This window comes from Acinonyx jubatus, chromosome D1 (assembly GCF_027475565.1).
Source record: "Acinonyx jubatus isolate Ajub_Pintada_27869175 chromosome D1, VMU_Ajub_asm_v1.0, whole genome shotgun sequence".
Lineage (NCBI taxonomy): Eukaryota > Metazoa > Chordata > Mammalia > Carnivora > Felidae > Acinonyx > Acinonyx jubatus.
The window spans coordinates 70,038,678-70,056,717 of NC_069390.1; the positions used below are offsets into that span (position 1 = coordinate 70,038,678).

The following is an 18,040-nucleotide window of genomic DNA, read 5'->3' on the forward strand; positions in this document are numbered from 1 at the left end:
GGCTTCCTTCTTCACTTTTGGTGCCATCTTCACGAAACATGAGGATTCAAATTTTTTTTTTAATTATGTGTAAAAAGCCTACCCCAAAGCAGACTTTCAGTAAATAATGTTGCATGAAAATGACTGTTGAGCAAATCCTAGGTAAATAAATACTAGTCCCTTCTTGTCTCCTAGCCAGACCTCTATCAGTATGCTGGTAAATGTGTCGTTAACTCTCCTGGTTAGTCTTCCTTCACGGTGGGCCTTCTCACTTTCCCCAGTCAATAATGAGTTTATTGCTGGGTTTTTCCCTCTGGCTTAATGTTTGACACTACATTCAAAATGATGGCTAGTCTCATTCATATTTCTTCCCATCCTCCTCTAACTCTGCTTTTCCTGTGTCCAAGGTAGTATGACATGATCTTAAAAGTTCACCCATTAGCCTAAACTGTTACGATTTATTAACTCAATGTATTGGGTGCCAGTTTTATTATCTTTTTCTGTATGTTTGAAATATTTTAGAACTTTAAAACACATTTCACAGAATAAGGACAGTAAAAGAAGAAGAAATAGATCTACCCATCCATCAGTTCTTCCACTCTCCATCTAATAAAGATATATGTAATGTTCCAGGCACTGTATGAGGTACTTGGCATGAAGTTACATTTTTGCCCTCAATGGGTTAATGGTCTGAAGGAAACATGAGACAAAATGATAGATCATTACAAGGTATTCTGATATCAAAGGTGAACTTAGGGTATGATGAGAGATGTGAAGAAATCCCCGCCCCCCCACCCATCCTCTGAGGGGTCCTGTAGAAAGAAAAGGCTTTCTTGAAGCTATAACATCTGAGTTGATTCTTTACAGTGTGACGCGATTATGCAAGTGAATAGAGGAGAGAAGCATTCTTAGTAGGGGAAAGGGCATGTACTAAACTCAGAATTCTAAGGAAACAAGATATCTTGGTGTAATGACAGAAGTTCAGTATCTTAGAGGTTTTAATTAGAGGAAAAGAGCAAATGAGGATGCTGCTTAGAGAAGAAGGGGCAAATTTATAATAATGGTACCTAATTATATCTAATAAAATAGTAATTTCCTAGCTCTTAACACTGAAAAGTCCTAGAAGAACGAACGCTGTAGTGATGAACACCATAAGCATCCAGTTTGTGGTTTTTAATAGTAACATTTAACATTTATTGAGGAGTTAATATATGTCAGAACTTGTATTAAGTGCTTAACATGTATCATTTCATTTAAAACTCAAAAAAGATCTATGTGATAGGGCTGAGTCCACTGAGGCCACAGTAAGTGAAATTATGGAACAAATTGTAAGTAGATGCCTATTTCCCCCCTTTTTTCTTTCCATGGGTCTAAGACTAAAAACTGGCAGAACTTGAATAAAAATTCAGTGACTCCAGAGCATTAAATTACAGTGGAGGCCTGTGACTTATACAACTTTGCATCTCCCAAGTATCTAGTATAGGTTCTTGGACATGGTAGACACTGAATACTTACTGATTAATGAATTAGTCTAAACTTACACTGTAGAGAGTTGATGGCTTCATATTTTTCCCTTCAACTCTATACATGCATCCACATAAACACAATGATAATAATCATTACACAACGTGCCATCATGTAAGGTGGCTGATGTCTACTAATTAGCTGAATATTGGGGCAGAGATGCTTCAACTTTTTTACTGAAGTATAGTTGAAAAGATGCACCTGTTTTTACTACTTTTACTTCCAAAAGAAACACAAATACATAAACCAATAAGGAATTGAATACATAAAATTTGGGAAATCTTCATAATAGTTATAACAAATATGTAGGTTGTTTATGGAAATTGTTAGAGTACAAAACCATAATTGTGAAATTGATAAAGCACAAGAATCGAGTATTTACCCCACCTTTCTTATATAGAATATAATTCAGAGTAACCAAATAATTGATGATGAAAAGTTATTTTTTTACAAAAATATTTTAAATGCAAATAGAATTACAAAATTCACGAGGTGCCTGGATAGTTCAGTCAGTTAACCATTCAACAGCTCAGGTCATGATGTCATGTTCATAGATTAGAGCCTTGTATCAGGCTCTCTGCTGCCAATGCAGAGCCCACTGAAGATTTTCTGTCTCCCTTTCTCTCTGCCTCTCTCTCATTCTCTCATCTCTCTCTCAAAAATAAATAAACATTAAAAAAAAGAATTACAAAATTCACTATTCTTGTAATCTTCAATAAAATAATGGATATAGGAAATTATTATGAATGAATGATATATCTGTGAGGTAAAAGTTTGTTAGAGAACTATATTACAGACATGACAGTCTGACCTTTCCTCTAACCATTGTTCAATGTAAAAAACTAATAGTGCAAAGAGCAGATGTGTTCCTCTGATGTCTTTGAAAAAGTAGTGCATGACAACATGCATGAAGAAATTCTTAACAAAAACAATACAAAATTGATCCTGAATCTAATCAAACCTCTAAATCTAATTCCCTACTTATAGAAAATGCAAGGGATTATTATTGAAAATCCATGAGGTGATAGAAAACACAGAATAAAGAAACATATTAGACGATACTGAGAGGAAAAATTGGTCATCCCTTAAAAGTGGAAAATACTAGTGAACAAAATCCAGTTTCTTCCATAAATAAATTGCATTTTTTTAAAAGATGAGAAAAATAGATTTTTAACAACAAGAAATATGTTAACCAAAAGCAATTTATAGACCTTGTTTGGATCTTCAAAAAAAATTATGTTTAAGATAATTAAAATAAATTGAGCATAGACTTGAAATCAGAGGATGTTAAGCAACTATTGTTCTCTCTTTTTGTCTGAGATGTTAGACTGATATTGTAGTTATATATTTAGGTCCTTAATTGTTAACAATGTATACTGAGACATTACAGAGAAGACATGCTATTCAAGACTTGTTTTTAAAATACTAAAGATTTTTTTTCTTTTTATGTTCGTGAGACAGAAGAAATAATGCCTACAGAAATATGATGGTGGTGGTTGAAGTGTGATGATGAGTACATGCTAATTAATTATATTATTTGTTTCTAGTTTGAGTATATTTAACTATTTACAGAGTAGAATTTATTTCTAAATGGTAGGTATTCAAATTGGAATCAATAAATGGTAGCTACTATTAAAATTGAGAGAAGGAGGGCTAAAAAATGAAGCTGGAGAAGAAAGTTCAAACTATCATCAACTGAATGAGCAAAGACAAACCATCAGAGTGAGGGAAAAGATCAAGGTCAATACCATGACTGGTCAAAACCAATGAGTGGGTGAATGATCAATGTAAACACCAGAGACCAGAGCAGAATTATTTGTGGCTAGACTCTACCATAAACTCTCAAATTCAGCATGTCTAGAATTGAACCCACATTCAATTTCCATAAACATTTTATCCTCAGTCTTTCTTCATTTTAGTTAATGACACAAGCTAGAAACCTAGAAGTCAACCCCAAATCCCTTTACTCTTGACGCCTCACTCCTCTTGAATTCATCACCTGTATATCTCTCAAATCCATTCACTACTGTCCATCTCAGGGATCATCACTCTGGTCCAAGCCTCATAATTTCTTGCCCGAGTTATTCTCTACTAAGGATCTCTAGCAGTTATTTCTAGATTAACTCTTGTTCCCATCCCCATGTCTGTTGTCCTCTCATCAGCTTGAGTGAAATGTTTTCAATTCACATATGATTACATCACAACTCTCCTTAAACCTGTCAAGGACTGAGATCTCATTCATATGTATACCTCCATACTTCTATCACATCTCCAGTCTTTGGGGTTGTAGCCACTTTAACCGTCTTTAGGATCCTTGAACATGCTATGCTCCTTCCACTTTGGAGTCTTTGCACATGATATTCCCTCTGCCTGAAATGCACTCACATCCACTCTTGTCCTTTTCACCAGACTTCTTCTAATCTTCAGATGTCACTTGAAATGTAACTTCTTCCAGAATACCTTCCTTAACTATGCCTCATGAAACTAGATAGGTCTCCCTGCCATCTTCCCTAGAAGCTCTTTTTTTTTTTTTACAGCAGCTTAAAAAGTCATTTGACCAGGAAAAAAAATTAAAATACACATAGTTATAAATTTTATTTAAAATTATTAAAATTAAAATATTATTTTAATAGACTACATGCTTCATGAGGATAGAAACCTCTCTGTTTTGTTTACCACAGCATCCCCATCTCTCAACATATGCCTGATAATTGATAATAAATACTTGCAGAGTATTTACTGAGCTCTAATTCTGGTTAATAGAGTATTGCATTAGCTCAGGTGTTAACTCATACAATAATCTCCTAGAATAGGAGATTACTCTCAAATTCTGTCATTCAGGGAAGAACAAGTTTAAATGGGGTTTGATATGGAAGAATTTTGTATTGACAATAAGACTGTTAAACATATGGATGGGAGAAGATAGTGTTCTATATTTGAGAGTAATAAAGAGGTCTGTCAAGTTAAAGAGACCACTTTTCTGAAGAGAAGTTAAGAGGACAAAGTACATTTTTGCCATTCATCTAAGCATGCTTGGAAGGGAAAATAGACCTGGGAAAATAGACACAGGAATCCAGCAGTGTGATGAAGACTTTATAAGTTATTCACTGGGAAGCCTGATAGGGGGGCAAGTGTAAAGCAAAATTCTTAATTAAATTGAACATTAGAAGTGAATTCTGTCTGCAAGTAGATGGAACAGAATTACAAAAGGCCACATGTGGTTATAAGTAATACAGAACCAAGACTCCCCAGGGACAAGAAGCCCTGTGTTAATCCCTTGGTGGGTCTGAAAGGAGGAAGAAAAAAGATTAAGCCTCCTTGTGGAGATCATGTGATGACTTCCTGATCCCAGCCAGAGGCAACATTTCCATGGAAACTTATCTTCTCTTCTTCTTCACCCACACACTGCTCCTTCCACCTAAAAAAGCTGCTTTGAGTCCCAAGAGAGTGGTACGGAGTCACCTTGATGTTTTTCTAAAAAATGAGACTAACTCCAGAAGAAAGGGGAGAAAGCAGAGGCTGCCTATAACATCACGAGGAAAGCGATAGATAGTCTTCCCTGGAACCCCATAGCTCTGAGACCAGACACCGCTGCCTTACTCAGAGCTTTAACTTGTTCTCAGTTGTTCTGTAGGTTTAAGGGGACCACCCAGCTTCAAGTATGGAACAGGATAAGGAAGGAAATCTAGGAACAACTTTGGTTTGCCTACTCTCATCCTATAATTCCTCAGCTCACTTTAGTTTAAACCACTTAGTTTTTAGGCCCCTTGATGGACTGGTCCCAAGTTTAACTTCCTTTAGTGTGGGGAGCCTTCCTGAGTCCAGTTCTCCAGCTCGGCCAGTGAAACACAGCTCCTGCCTCTGGAGTCTCCCCCTGCCTGAAGTAGTATCTCCATTCTGTTTGTCTTTCCAACTTACGCCTACCCTTTAAGGTTTTATTCAAGGGGCATTCTTTTAGTAAAAGTGGAATACTATTATCCAAAACTATGCAATCTGTTTCAGTATCCTCGGCTCACAAAGATGTCCCCTCCATTGGAAGTCTGATGTACATATTATCTATATTGCTCATTTGAAACCTGGCATAAGTGGTAGAATTATATTTTTATCCATGTGTTTCAGTTTATCTAGCTGACTATACACAGAAAAAGAATTTATAGGACCAGTAAATATTTATTGACTAAATATATTAATCTTATTCATTCACACCCTAACTTGAGAATTCTTTTATAAGACCATATTGCAGACTAAATATCAAAACAATTTCTGATTTCTAGAACTTATGGGTGAAACAACATGGCTACAGCATTTAAAAAAAAAAGAGTTTCCTTTGGAATATTAGCTAGTAGAAGTCTCCACAATGAACCAGATCACCCACCTATCCTATCCTTAGGAATGGTTAGGAAATGAATGCCTAGATCACTAGAAAGTAGTCAACTGTGTCAGATAATAAGGAAGGTGAATCAGAAAGATTTTTTTTTCTTCAGATACTTTGTATAAAATAAATAAGCTGCAATATAACTGGAGTTGAAATAAAATCTCTAGGCTCTGAAAAGAATCTCTTTCTGCAGAGCTGAGTTCTGCAAATGTTGTAGCCTATTTATGGTCCCTGAGAAACTACCTTGGCCCCCATAATCTCTAACCTTTCCTGAACTTTCTTAATGAGAGAAGCTCTATTCCTGATACCACCTCTCATGTTCAAATTCAAATCATCACTAATTTCAGTCAACCAACTGGGTTTACTTAGATCAGGCATGATTATTATTCTATTATTATAACCATATGAGTTAAACTATTAATGGTGAAAAGTGTTTCTCCCTTTAACATAGGCCTGTCTCACTGGTGGGATACGTGCCAACTCCAGGGAAAAGTTAGTCATGTGGTTTTCAGAAGATGAAAGCTTAAGATAAAGACGGAGAGTGTTTGATGCTGGAGGTGGGACTGGTGTTATATAGGTCTTAGCCGAAACATGTGATAGTCGCTGTAGGGGTAGCTGGAAAGAGAAGTGTGTGGCTCAATTAACCAGCTCAAACAGATCCGTGAGGACGAGGGTAAGCATGCTCCTGGCTGCTCTGTGCTGCCTGCTGTGGAGTTTCCGGACCTCTGCTGGCCATTTCCCTCGAGCCTGTGCCTCCTCCAAGAGCCTGATGGAGAAGGAATGCTGTCCAGCGTGGACGGGTGACAGCAGTCCCTGCGGACAGCTCTCAGGCAGGGGTGCCTGTCAGGACATCACGCTGTCCAAAGCTCCACTCGGGCCTCAATACCCCTTCACGGGGATGGATGACCGGGAGGCCTGGCCCTCCGTCTTTTATAATCGGACCTGCCAGTGCTTTGGCAACTTCATGGGATTCAACTGTGGAAATTGCAAGTTTGGCTTTTGGGGACCAAACTGCACAGAGAAGCGACTTTTGGTGAGAAGAAACATCTTTGATTTGAGCGTCCCAGAGAAGAACAAATTTCTTGCCTACCTCACTTTAGCGAAGCATACTATCAGCCCAGACTATGTCATCCCCATAGGCACCTATGGCCAAATGAATAATGGATCTACACCCATGTTTAATGACATCAATGTTTATGACCTCTTCGTCTGGATGCATTACTATGTGTCAAGGGACACACTGCTTGGAGGGTCTGAAATCTGGAAAGACATTGATTTTGCTCATGAAGCCCCAGGTTTCCTGCCTTGGCACAGACTCTTCTTGTTGCTGTGGGAACGAGAAATCCAGAAGCTGACCGGGGATGAGAACTTCACTATTCCATATTGGGATTGGCGAGATGCTAAAAGCTGTGACATTTGCACAGATGAGTACATGGGAGGGCGCAACCCAGCAAACCCGAACTTACTCAGCCCAGCATCCTTCTTCTCCTCTTGGCAGGTAAGACATCCTGGACATACAATATCAGAGCATAAAAAAAACCTCAGCTATTGCTTCTGCAGGCAGGCCTTCATATACGCTCCTCTGCATCTCTCCTGCCACGAGTAGAAAAGGTCCTCTATTAAAAGTTCTCAGCATACCTTGTATTTTTCCTTTACAGCACACTTCACGATTGTAATTACACAGATATTTGTGTGGCTATTTGTCTAATATCCTCCACCAGGTTCCTAAGCTCTAATAAATACATAGTATTTGGCTCATCACTGTATCTCTCAGTACCTAGGTTGGTGCCTCACAAGTGGAAAGGGCTCATTATCTGTTCAGTGAATGGATGAATGTTCAGATGATTAAGCAGGTTAATGATCTAGGTCAATGTTTCTGAAATTTTCTTCACAATAAAATTCATACAGTGTACAAATTACAAATCCCTGGTCTTACCCTTAGACCCATTGATCAGAATCTTCAGGAGAGGGTTCTTGGGAAGGCATCATTGACTAAATGTCTATGGTGATTATTATCATCAGGAAAACTGGGTGAATATTATTTAGATTAAATCTTTTTAAAAAGTATATGAAGACCCTGGGGCCCGAATAGGTACGTAATGAAAATGTTCATTTTCATTTAGCATGTGTGAAGCCCCGTTGCAAGACTTTTTGTGTAGTAACTCAGTTAATACTTTTACTAACCTTTCTCCAGTCTAAGGATTGAAACACTGAGGTATAAAGGTAACTTGTACAAGATTGCAGAGCCAAGAAATAGCAGAGATAGGTCAGGCTGGGCTGCCTGATTACCTATAGTATTCCCAAGGACGTGACTGCTATGATGTCTTTAACTGAAGGATCTGGCTTATTCCACCTCATTTCATTTTTTTTCGTTAGGCTGCAGCAGAAATTTGCTTTTTTTTCCTAAATATATTCAAACTTTAGAGGTACAAGGTAAGGAATTAAAATTTTGAAATTTAATTTCTATTTCTCCTGTTCTAAAATTTTCACTCTGGATTAGGGGCAAAATGTGACCCAAAAAATATGCTTTTAATAATTTAAAACCATAAGGTGAAAGGAATGCTTTTCTGTCTTTATTCCAAACATTTCTAATATAGAATTTTGACTAGCAGTGCTTTATGGAATTAAGCCCAATGTTTAAATGAGATGGGAAGAATCTGGCATCCACATCTTGCACTCTACAGACTTGATATATGAATGGCTTCTTCCCCTTCCCACTAAGTTCACACACCTTCCAAATGTAGTCTATTGAAGCTCATTGAAAATTGGTCATGGTGTAATATCTGGTATGACTAATGCCAAGTATTTACCAAGAGTAATGAGTGTTTTTTGCAGAAAAGGCTGGAAAAAGATGAGCCTGAAAAAAACCTATTTCAATAAGCCTTTGGATCTCCTACCTTAATCTATAAAATGCAAACCTCTCATCTAACACTCTCATCCTGTTACTGCTTAAAATACTACTAAGTTAGGATAGGGATTTTCAGTCATTTATAATGCTTTCCTTACCTGTACAGTTTCACTTGACCCAGAAAGGCTGGTGTCTTATCTAAATTACCAAAAATGTGACAACATCCACACCAAAACTTAATTGATATTTTATTATAGGAGATATATGCTACTTGGTATTACTAGCAATATATTTGCTTTTTTTTTTCCTAATCATTTATTATTGAGTGGAAAGTCCTTACCCTCCCCTTTTTTCTTTGTAATTGTGGCCAATTTTACTTCTAAATAAAACTTTTTGGGTCTAGTGGGTAAACACTGGACTGAAATTATTACATTAGGTTCAATATTATTCTATAGTTAAACTGCTGTGTAGTAGTTGGTGTTAAAAACAAAATTTGGAAATAGAGTGAACAAAGACCATTGAAGAAAAACAATCAAATGATAGTTTAAATTAAAAAGGAAGGGTCTAAATTAAAAATTAAGAGTCTGACTCTTGATTTCATCTCCAGTCATGATCTCATGGTTCATGAGATGGAGTCCCACACCAGGCTCTGTACTGACAGTGTGGAGCCTGCTTGGGATTCTGTCTCTCTCCCCTTCTTACTCTGCCCCTCCCCAACTCGTGCTCCCTTCCTCTCAAAATAAATAAACATTAAAAAAAAAAAGAATGTGTCTGTTTCTAGAAAAAAAAAGGAAATGCAAGAACATTTGTATCTGCCTACTGTTGAGTAGTGTCACTGTGTGAGGTGACAGTCACCATTTCCATTTTTTCTCATAGTCTCTCTGGTTACCATCCTTTAAAAATGAAGATCAGTTGTTTATATCAATTTAATGCAGTTCTCAGTATCTAAATCACTTAGGGAGCTTAAATAAATTTCATGGATCCACCCACCTAATTTCTGCTCGAAAATCCTCTTCAAGTAGTCTACTGTGAAGTTGAAGCATCTGTATTTTTAAAACCTTCTCTCATTTGTTTTTTATTTATTTTATTATTATTATTATTATTGTTGTTATTAATTTTATTTAACACTTTATTTTAGTTTTTGAAAGACAGACACAGAGCATGAGCAGGGAAGGGGCAGAGAGAGAGGGAGGCATGGAATATGAAGCAGGCTCTGGGCTCTGAGATGTCAGCACAGAGCCCAAGGCAGAGCTGTAATCCAAGAACCGTGCGATAATGACCTGAGCTGAAGTCAGACACTCAACTGACTGAGCCACTCAGGCAGCCCTTATTTTTAATTTTAGAAAGAGAGATCTGGGAAGAGGGGCAGAGGGAGAGGGAGAGAGAGAGAGAGAGAGAGAGAGAGAGAGAGAGAGAGAGAATCTTAAGTGTACTCCACGCCCAGTGTGGAGCCCAATAGGGGGCTTGATCTCACGATTCTCAGATCATGATGTGAGCCAAAATCAAGAGTTAGACTCAAGCAACTGAGCCACCCTGGTGCCCCTAAAACCATCTCTTGTGATTCTAATATGCAGCCATCATTGAGAATCACTGACTTAATTAATCTTGAAATTGTTTTGGTATCTATTTCACTTTACAAACAGGTTTTATAATAAACACATCACTAGTTTAAATGTTTTTGCTGGAATTGTACACTCAAATCAAGAAGTACTACTTTGTTTGGAGAATCAAATAGCTTCCAGATTCAGTGAATTCATGGAGACCTTCAAAATTAGATAGACTGATGGCCCCTTTCATGCAAAGCCTCCATTTTCCCTCAATTTCAGATATATTTTAATAAAAATAGAGGCTTTAGAAATTCATAGCATTTATTAACTGTGAGCTAAGAGACACTCAGTGGTGTGTACCATAGTGTCCTTACTTTATAAAGGAGGACAGAGAGATGCCCAAAAAGGTATGATTTATACAAGGTCACACAGGTGAGGATTGAAACCTGGTGACTCTGACTCCAATGCTATTTCTCCTGTTAATAAGGAGCCATTTAGGCTAGAAGAAATCAATTAAACCAATAATTTATGGATATAAAATTTGACTTGTAGTTACTTGTTCTTCCTTAAAATTGAGTTGCACAGACAAATGCGGCAGCTATTCTGTAGTCCTTTTCATTTATGTTATGATAGAAATATTCCATTACATTTTTACTGATCCACATCCCTTACTCAGGTAGAATTTACCCTCACTCCTTTGTGCTACATTACACTTGGTACAGATTTCTATTATAGTATCTATAACTTTTCAGTACATGGAATGGTTTTCAAAACTGTCTTTGTCTACCATACTGTCTGTGGCTCCAAAGGTAGAGACCATTTCTAATTTACTTTTGTATCCACAGAGCCCAGAACCATGATATATACATAAAACAGACTTTAAAAATGTATGTTGAACAAAATTAAAAGTCATAGAAATGTTAGCTCTAAAAATAACATGGATTAAAAATTAAACTCTGCATGCCTGGATTTGTAGAACCTTAGACCATACTTCTTTATAGCATTGGATCATCAAGGTCAAGGAGACAACAATGCAAAATAAGCAGTGATTCACTCAAAGTGTAGAATAAAACATTTTATGTAGTTCTTTCTGGGCTTCTGTAGGTATGTTTATATGCATTCATGCGCAAAAAAAAAAAAAAAGAAGAAGAAGAAGAAAGAGCATACAATAGAGGAGATCAAGCAAGTTACAGAGTATTATTTAAGTGAGATTGAGTTAATTATTGTTGGTATTTTTAGAAAAGTATTTTTCTTATATTCAGAATTTATGTCTTTTGTGTATATGTATTTTTTTCATTTATTTCTTTAATGACAAGAGCTTTTAATGTAGAAGCATGTTTGTCATCAGCTAAAACAGTCCAATATATTTGGGGATGGGGGGGTTCCTTAATAACATTAAAGTATAAATACCTGTGCTCAACACAATTAGATCCAATGTTAGGCAAGCAGCAGATAGACCAGCCATAAAAAACGAAAGGTAGATCAGGAATAACTGTCATGATGTATCAAAATACAGAGAAAAACCAAATATTTCCTAGATGATAAATGCGAGTGAAATGTGGCCAGGGAATTCACTCATCAGGTGAAAAGCACATCACATGGAAGGAAACAGTGGGAAGAAAAAAAAATAAGTCACATTTCAGCAGAGAGTCATGGGTTTTAGGTAACCATGGCAACAGCTCAGTGAAATAACAGCTTCTCTTTTTTCTTTATGGAAAAGATTCTGTGGAATGTCATATGGTTTACTTTCTCCCCCCCCCCCCCCGCCGCCCCATAAACCTCTAATGCCCTAATAGAATCTTTGCTCCTGAAAGCTTTTAATAACTGATAGTTTATTGCTATTTATTTAAGTTTAAGAGAACACTATCTAGATTCACCTCCATTAATCTGTTTGTTCTTTCTGTCTCTCTTTTTTCATTTGACTTGGGACACTTGATTTTTCCCCCATCATATGCTACCAATCACCTGTGTTGAAATAGAAAAAGAACAAGTTCCTCATCAGAGGATCTCTGCCACTTATCAGACTCTGCCTCTGCCACTTACTAGATGATGTTGCACAAGTTATTTAGAGTCTTTGACCATTGGCTTTCCTCAACAGAAAACAAAATAGGGTTTTGTTACTTTTGTATCTCAGCTACAAGATCATGGACAAGTTACTTAATTATTCTAGGACCTTTTTTTCTTTAAAATTAGAATAATATATCTTGGGGCGCCTGGTTGGCTCAGTCAGTTAAGCATTGGACTTCGACTCAGGTCATGATCTCACAGTTCATGAGCTCAAGCCCTGCTTCGGGTGAGCCACACTTCTCTTTCTCTGCCCCTTGTGGGATTCTCTGTCTCCCTCTCTCTCTCTCTCTTCCCTTTGGTCACTTGTGACCTCTCTCTCTCTCAAAAAAAAAAAGAATAATATATCGTAAAGCATTATTGTAGAGGGGTTCAGTGGAATCTGTTCATGTAAAATGACTGGTTTAGTATCTGACATATTCTTTGAGTTCCACGTGTGGTAATTATTATTATATATTTATATGATATATCCATGTTAGTTATTACAACAATGAATATTCAGTAAGTGTTATAGAACCACAGTTAAAAACAATTTGGGGCCTACCCAACGGTCTTGTATTCAATAATAATATAAGAGCTGTCATTAAACACTCTATACCTGAAACTATATACTTAGTGCTTTGCATATGTTAAATTATTTGATCTTTCCTAAAAAGTTGTAATAATCCCCATGTGCAGATGAAAAACCGTAATACTCAGAGAGCTTAAGTAATTTGCACAAGGTCATGTAGCTAATAATAGTCAATATTGGAAAGCATGTCTGACTATAATCTCCATGATCCTAACCATTGTGCTAACAGTTTCTCCTCCCTGCCTCTCCTCCTGTATCAAATATAAAGATGATAATTTGGGATTAAGTTTTTCAAATTATTTCTGGAACCAGGGTAGATTTCCTCCTCGTTACTAATACATCCAGTCATCTGAGCACTTAGTCACTTGACAGTTGGCATTTCAGCAAAAATAGTTCCATTCAAATCTCTCTAATTTAAACGAGTCAGCTGTAGGAGTCTTTGAGGCAGTAGGATCTTTTGAAAATATCCTGAGATGGTTTATTATTCAAACATGGATGTATATGATTTTGTTTATGTACCTGCCGTGATGTCTAATCAACATTATAAAGGAATGCAATATATTATAATCAATGCAAAAGTTAAGTTAGCTTTAGTCAACCACTCCTAAGCCACTTACAGGCAGTAATAAATGTAGTGGATATATAAATTTGGAATCAGGACTGTGGATTAATGTTCTAGCTCTGGCTCTAAATATCATAAGACCTTAGACAAGTTACCCAACAGATCTATTTCTCAATTATGCGTGGATAAAAGGATTGAGGAATTTGTAAAGTGTGAGGAAAACCAGAAGCTGACATTTTCTGGGTAAAAGAACCCTGCTGCTTCCTATTATTATTTTATTCCATTATTAATATAATATATATGAATTATACATTAATATGTTATATATTTTTATTTCCTGTTAGATTTAGTATGATTTCATGTTACAGTTGAGAAAATTAGCAAGTCTAAATAACATGCTCACTGACACATTGCTAGTAAGCAACAGAACCAGAACTGAAGCCCCTACCTACCTAACTTTGGAGTCCAATTATTTTCCAACATACAACGCTTCAATTCATAAGTGATGTCTTAGTAACCAAAAATTAAAAGCTTCTTGAAGTGTCTCTATTTAACACAGTAGCAGCCATTCCTAGGAGGCATGGCTCCTTCAGTTCTAGCTCACGGTAGTTTAATTTGCCTTTATGTTTCTATAGATTGCAAGCTCACTGGAGCAGGAGACTGACTGTCTTGATTATTTTTAACTGTGGTGCAAACAAGTGACCAGGAAGGCTTTTCACTTCTAAAATATTGCCTGCATCAGGCTCCACAGGGCTCAGTCTCACAAACCATGAGACTACAGGCCCTAAGCCAAAATCAAGAGTTGGTCACCCAGCTGTCTGAGCCACCCAGGTGCCCCATAAGACAGGATTTTAGATGCTACTTTTGTACTCTCCCACACTTAGACTCAGCTTCCTCATCATTAAAGTAGGGATAAAATCATATAAATCTATGAAGTACATGGTGAAATTTTAAAAATGTACACAGAGATGCCTTCCTCATGGTGTGGAACATAATAGGGCCAAATACACACTTAATAAAAATGATATATTTAAAAAAATATCTTCTAGGGCAGAGGTCAGTATCAACAGAACGAGGGTAAAAGGGTGTTTAACATGTGTGTAGTTGAAGATTCATTGGTTCATCCATTGATTTGTTTATTCATCCATCAAATTTATTGAGCCTCTATTCTAGGTTGTGTGATTAATAATGATAACGACAACAATAATAAAATTGTCCTCGTGGAGATCACATTTTCTAAAGGAGATGATATTGTTTATTAAGGGAGTGTAAAGTAAATGGAGTCTAAATTTAGCAAATAATCTTACCTACTCAGTGGGCACAGACATCCTGTGGAAGGATGTGCTTGTTATGAACCATCAGTGATGGCAGGGTGGTTTCTCCTTCATGTTTGTTTTGAATTAGGATTGATATCTTGCTATTTAGTTCATTGCTCTCACCAAATCTAAGGCATCAATGATTTTAAGATGAATAATTTATATAGTATTGAGACAAAAAAATAAATGCCTATTAAATTATGATGTGATATTTTTAATCATTTAGAATTTTTATTTTACATTTATACTGAAAGAGCACCTTTTAACTTATTTAGTGAATTATTTTTTATCATAGCTTATTTTTCTGCCTAGATATAAATGAAACTATACACAAAATAATTCAATGAAGGATTCATAAAAATTATTCATATTTATTGTCAGATTCTTTTATTTTATTTTTTTACATTTATTTATTTTTGATAGAGACAGAGCACAAGTGGGGGAGGGACAGAGAGAGAGGGAGACACAGAATTAGAAGCAGGCTCCAGGCTCTGAGCTGTCAGCACAAAGACCGACGTGGGGCTCAAACTCACAATCACAAACCATGAGATCATGACCTGAGCCGAAGTCAGACACTTAACCAACTGAGCCACCCAGGAGCCCCAAGAGTCAGATTCTTTCGAATTCTTTTGAAGTCATGGTTGACAGTGTCTTTTTTCTTTTTTTTTTTTTATTTTTGAAGTTTTATTTATGTGGAGAGAGAGAGAGAGAAAGCATGAGCAGGGGAGGGACAGAGAGAGGGAGAGAAAGAGAGAGAGAGAGAATCCCAAGCAAGCTCCGCACTGTCAATGCAGAGCCCTATGTGGGGCTCAAACTCACTAACCATGAGATGATGACCTGAGCCAAAATCAGGAATTGGACGCTTAACTGACTGAGCCACCCAGGTGCCTCATGTCTGTTTTTTCTGTAATATTGCCTCAGCCTTGAGGATGAGGTCAGACACCAGACCCATGGCAAGGAGTGAGTGTGCTTAGGCATGAACAAAGTCACAGCATGGAGAAGCCCAAGTAATGCCCAGAGAAGGGTAGCCAATCTGACTTTGGCAGTCAGATCACACAATTTGTAAGCAAATTGAAGAGCAATTCCCATATTCAAGCTATATTCTAGAGGTAGAATTGAAACAATTGGTTAATGATCTCAATGTGAAAGACATAAGAGAATAAAATACAAATGAAAACTCACCAGTTACTCTCCAGGTTAAAAATTATGATTCATGGGCTTCTGGTTTGAGCAGCAGGATGGTTGGTGTGATAAGAAACGGAGAGAGAGGAACAGATTTTTGGATTTTAAATGTTCCATTTGAGATATGTGTGAGATAACACTGAAATAAAAAGTCCAAGATGGATAAACAAAGTTCAGAGTTCAGAGTAGTGGTTTTAAAGCAGAGATAAGAAGTAGGGAGTTCTTATCATGTATTTTCCATGTAAGCCATGAAACTTGTTAGAGCCAAAATAGAAGACATATAAACAGAGAAAACAAGTGATGGCACAGATGTGACTCAGTACCAGGGCTAGCTTCATGGGCACACAACTGGCAAAGTCACACAATGGATGTTTAACAGATGTTTGTCAAAATAATTTTCTCATCAAATAAATATTTGACAAAATTATATGCAGTAGTTTTTAGTATCCCCATTTTATAGATGAGACATAGGAAATTTGACTCATTTTCTTAATTAGATGCAAGACTAGAAGTCTGTTCTAGATTTTAACTTTCACTGCTTACGCTGCCCTGCAACCCTCAGATGGGCTGCTTCCTTCAACAGTTTAATTTTTTTAATGTTTATTTATTTTTGAGAGAGAGAGAGACACACACAGTGTGGGCAGTGGAGGGGCAGAGAGAGAGGGAGACACAGAATCTAAAGCAGGGTCCAGACTCTGAGATGTCAGCACAGAGCCCTATGAGGGGCTCGAAGCCACAAACTGCGAGATCATGACCTGAGCTGAAGCCAGACGCTTAACTGACTGAGCCACCCAGATGCCTGTCAACAGTTTACTTAAAAATATGAACCTCTTGATGATAATCTCTAGCCACAACTCCTTTAACATAAAGGTTTTTGTGTAGATCATCTGTACCCGATTGGAGGAGTACAATAGCCGTCAGGCTTTATGTGATGGAACTCCAGAGGGACCATTACTGCGCAATCCCGGAAACCATGACAAAGCCAGGACCCCAAGGCTCCCCTCCTCTGCTGATGTGGAATTTTGCCTAAGTCTGACACAATATGAATCGGATTCCATGGATAAAGATGCCAATTTCAGCTTTAGGAATACACTGGAAGGTAACTCCCATTTATCACTCATTTAAAATTTCTTCTGTTTTTCTGAATCATGTTTAGAATCTCTTATCCAAAACCCTGGTCCCAGATATGTTTAAGAAGGCAGAATTTTCTGAATAAGGAAATTGGCATATTGCCTATGTGGCCAATAATCCTCACAGAGTCTGAGCAGCACACCATAATCCAACACATATAACTCTTCAGCGAGATGTAAGAATACACCCACCATGGCAATAAAGAAAGATGGTTGGCAGCCTCAGGGTGACTAAGGTCAAGTTTCTTCACTAACAGAGTATTGGTGCTAAACGAAATATTGTCAGACCATTTTGTATTTTCGAATTATAGATAAAAGACTGTGGATCTATCATATTTTGCAAGTCTTAGTATTTTATCTACTTTAAAATATTTTGGGAATGAGGCTCGTTAAGGCAAGTCCATTCTCTTACCTCCAATAAGGATAAAACCTATATGTCAGGTTAAGTCGCCATCCCACTACCCCTTAAAATTTTTGTACTTTGTCAGAGATTCCTTCTCAGAGGCTCTTCTAGGTCCTTTTCCTACAAAGTTCTCAGTCTTGCTTGCTCTTTCCTTCAGCACTTTTTCATTCCTCTCTGCTCAATGCTGTTCCAGTCATGAAACTCACTTTTTTCACTTCAATATGCATTATGGAAACAAACTATAAAAAACAAACAAAAACCAACTAACCAGCCAGGAACATTCACTTAAGTCATAGATTTAATAGGAGTTTTGGGAAGACAGGTGGCCAACTTGTAGCAATGTTGACAACTCAACATTAAACAGTCCACCTCTTAAAAAACTCTTTGGCACACTACCATGTAAATAAATCTTTCTCTCCTTTCTTTACTTTTAACTTTTTTTAAGTTATTTTTTTTTGAGAGAGAGAGAGAGAGAGGAGAATAAGTGGGGGAGGGGCACAGAGAGAGAGATGGAGAGGGAGAATCTTAAGCAGGCACCA

General features: G+C 37.1%; 1 protein-coding gene across 1 annotated transcript in view; it reads left to right on the forward strand.

Moving 5' to 3' along the window:
* Nucleotides 1-6,491: 6,491 nt before the first annotated feature.
* Nucleotides 6,492-18,040, forward strand: part of TYR (tyrosinase) — a 103,332-nt gene continuing 91,783 nt past the window's right edge. The window contains exons 1-2 of the mRNA XM_015064084.3: nucleotides 6,492-7,376; nucleotides 16,851-17,067. Coding sequence (XP_014919570.1) covers nucleotides 6,558-7,376; nucleotides 16,851-17,067 — 1,036 coding nt within the window. The 5' untranslated portion in view covers nucleotides 6,492-6,557. The remainder of the gene's footprint in view (nucleotides 7,377-16,850; nucleotides 17,068-18,040) is intronic.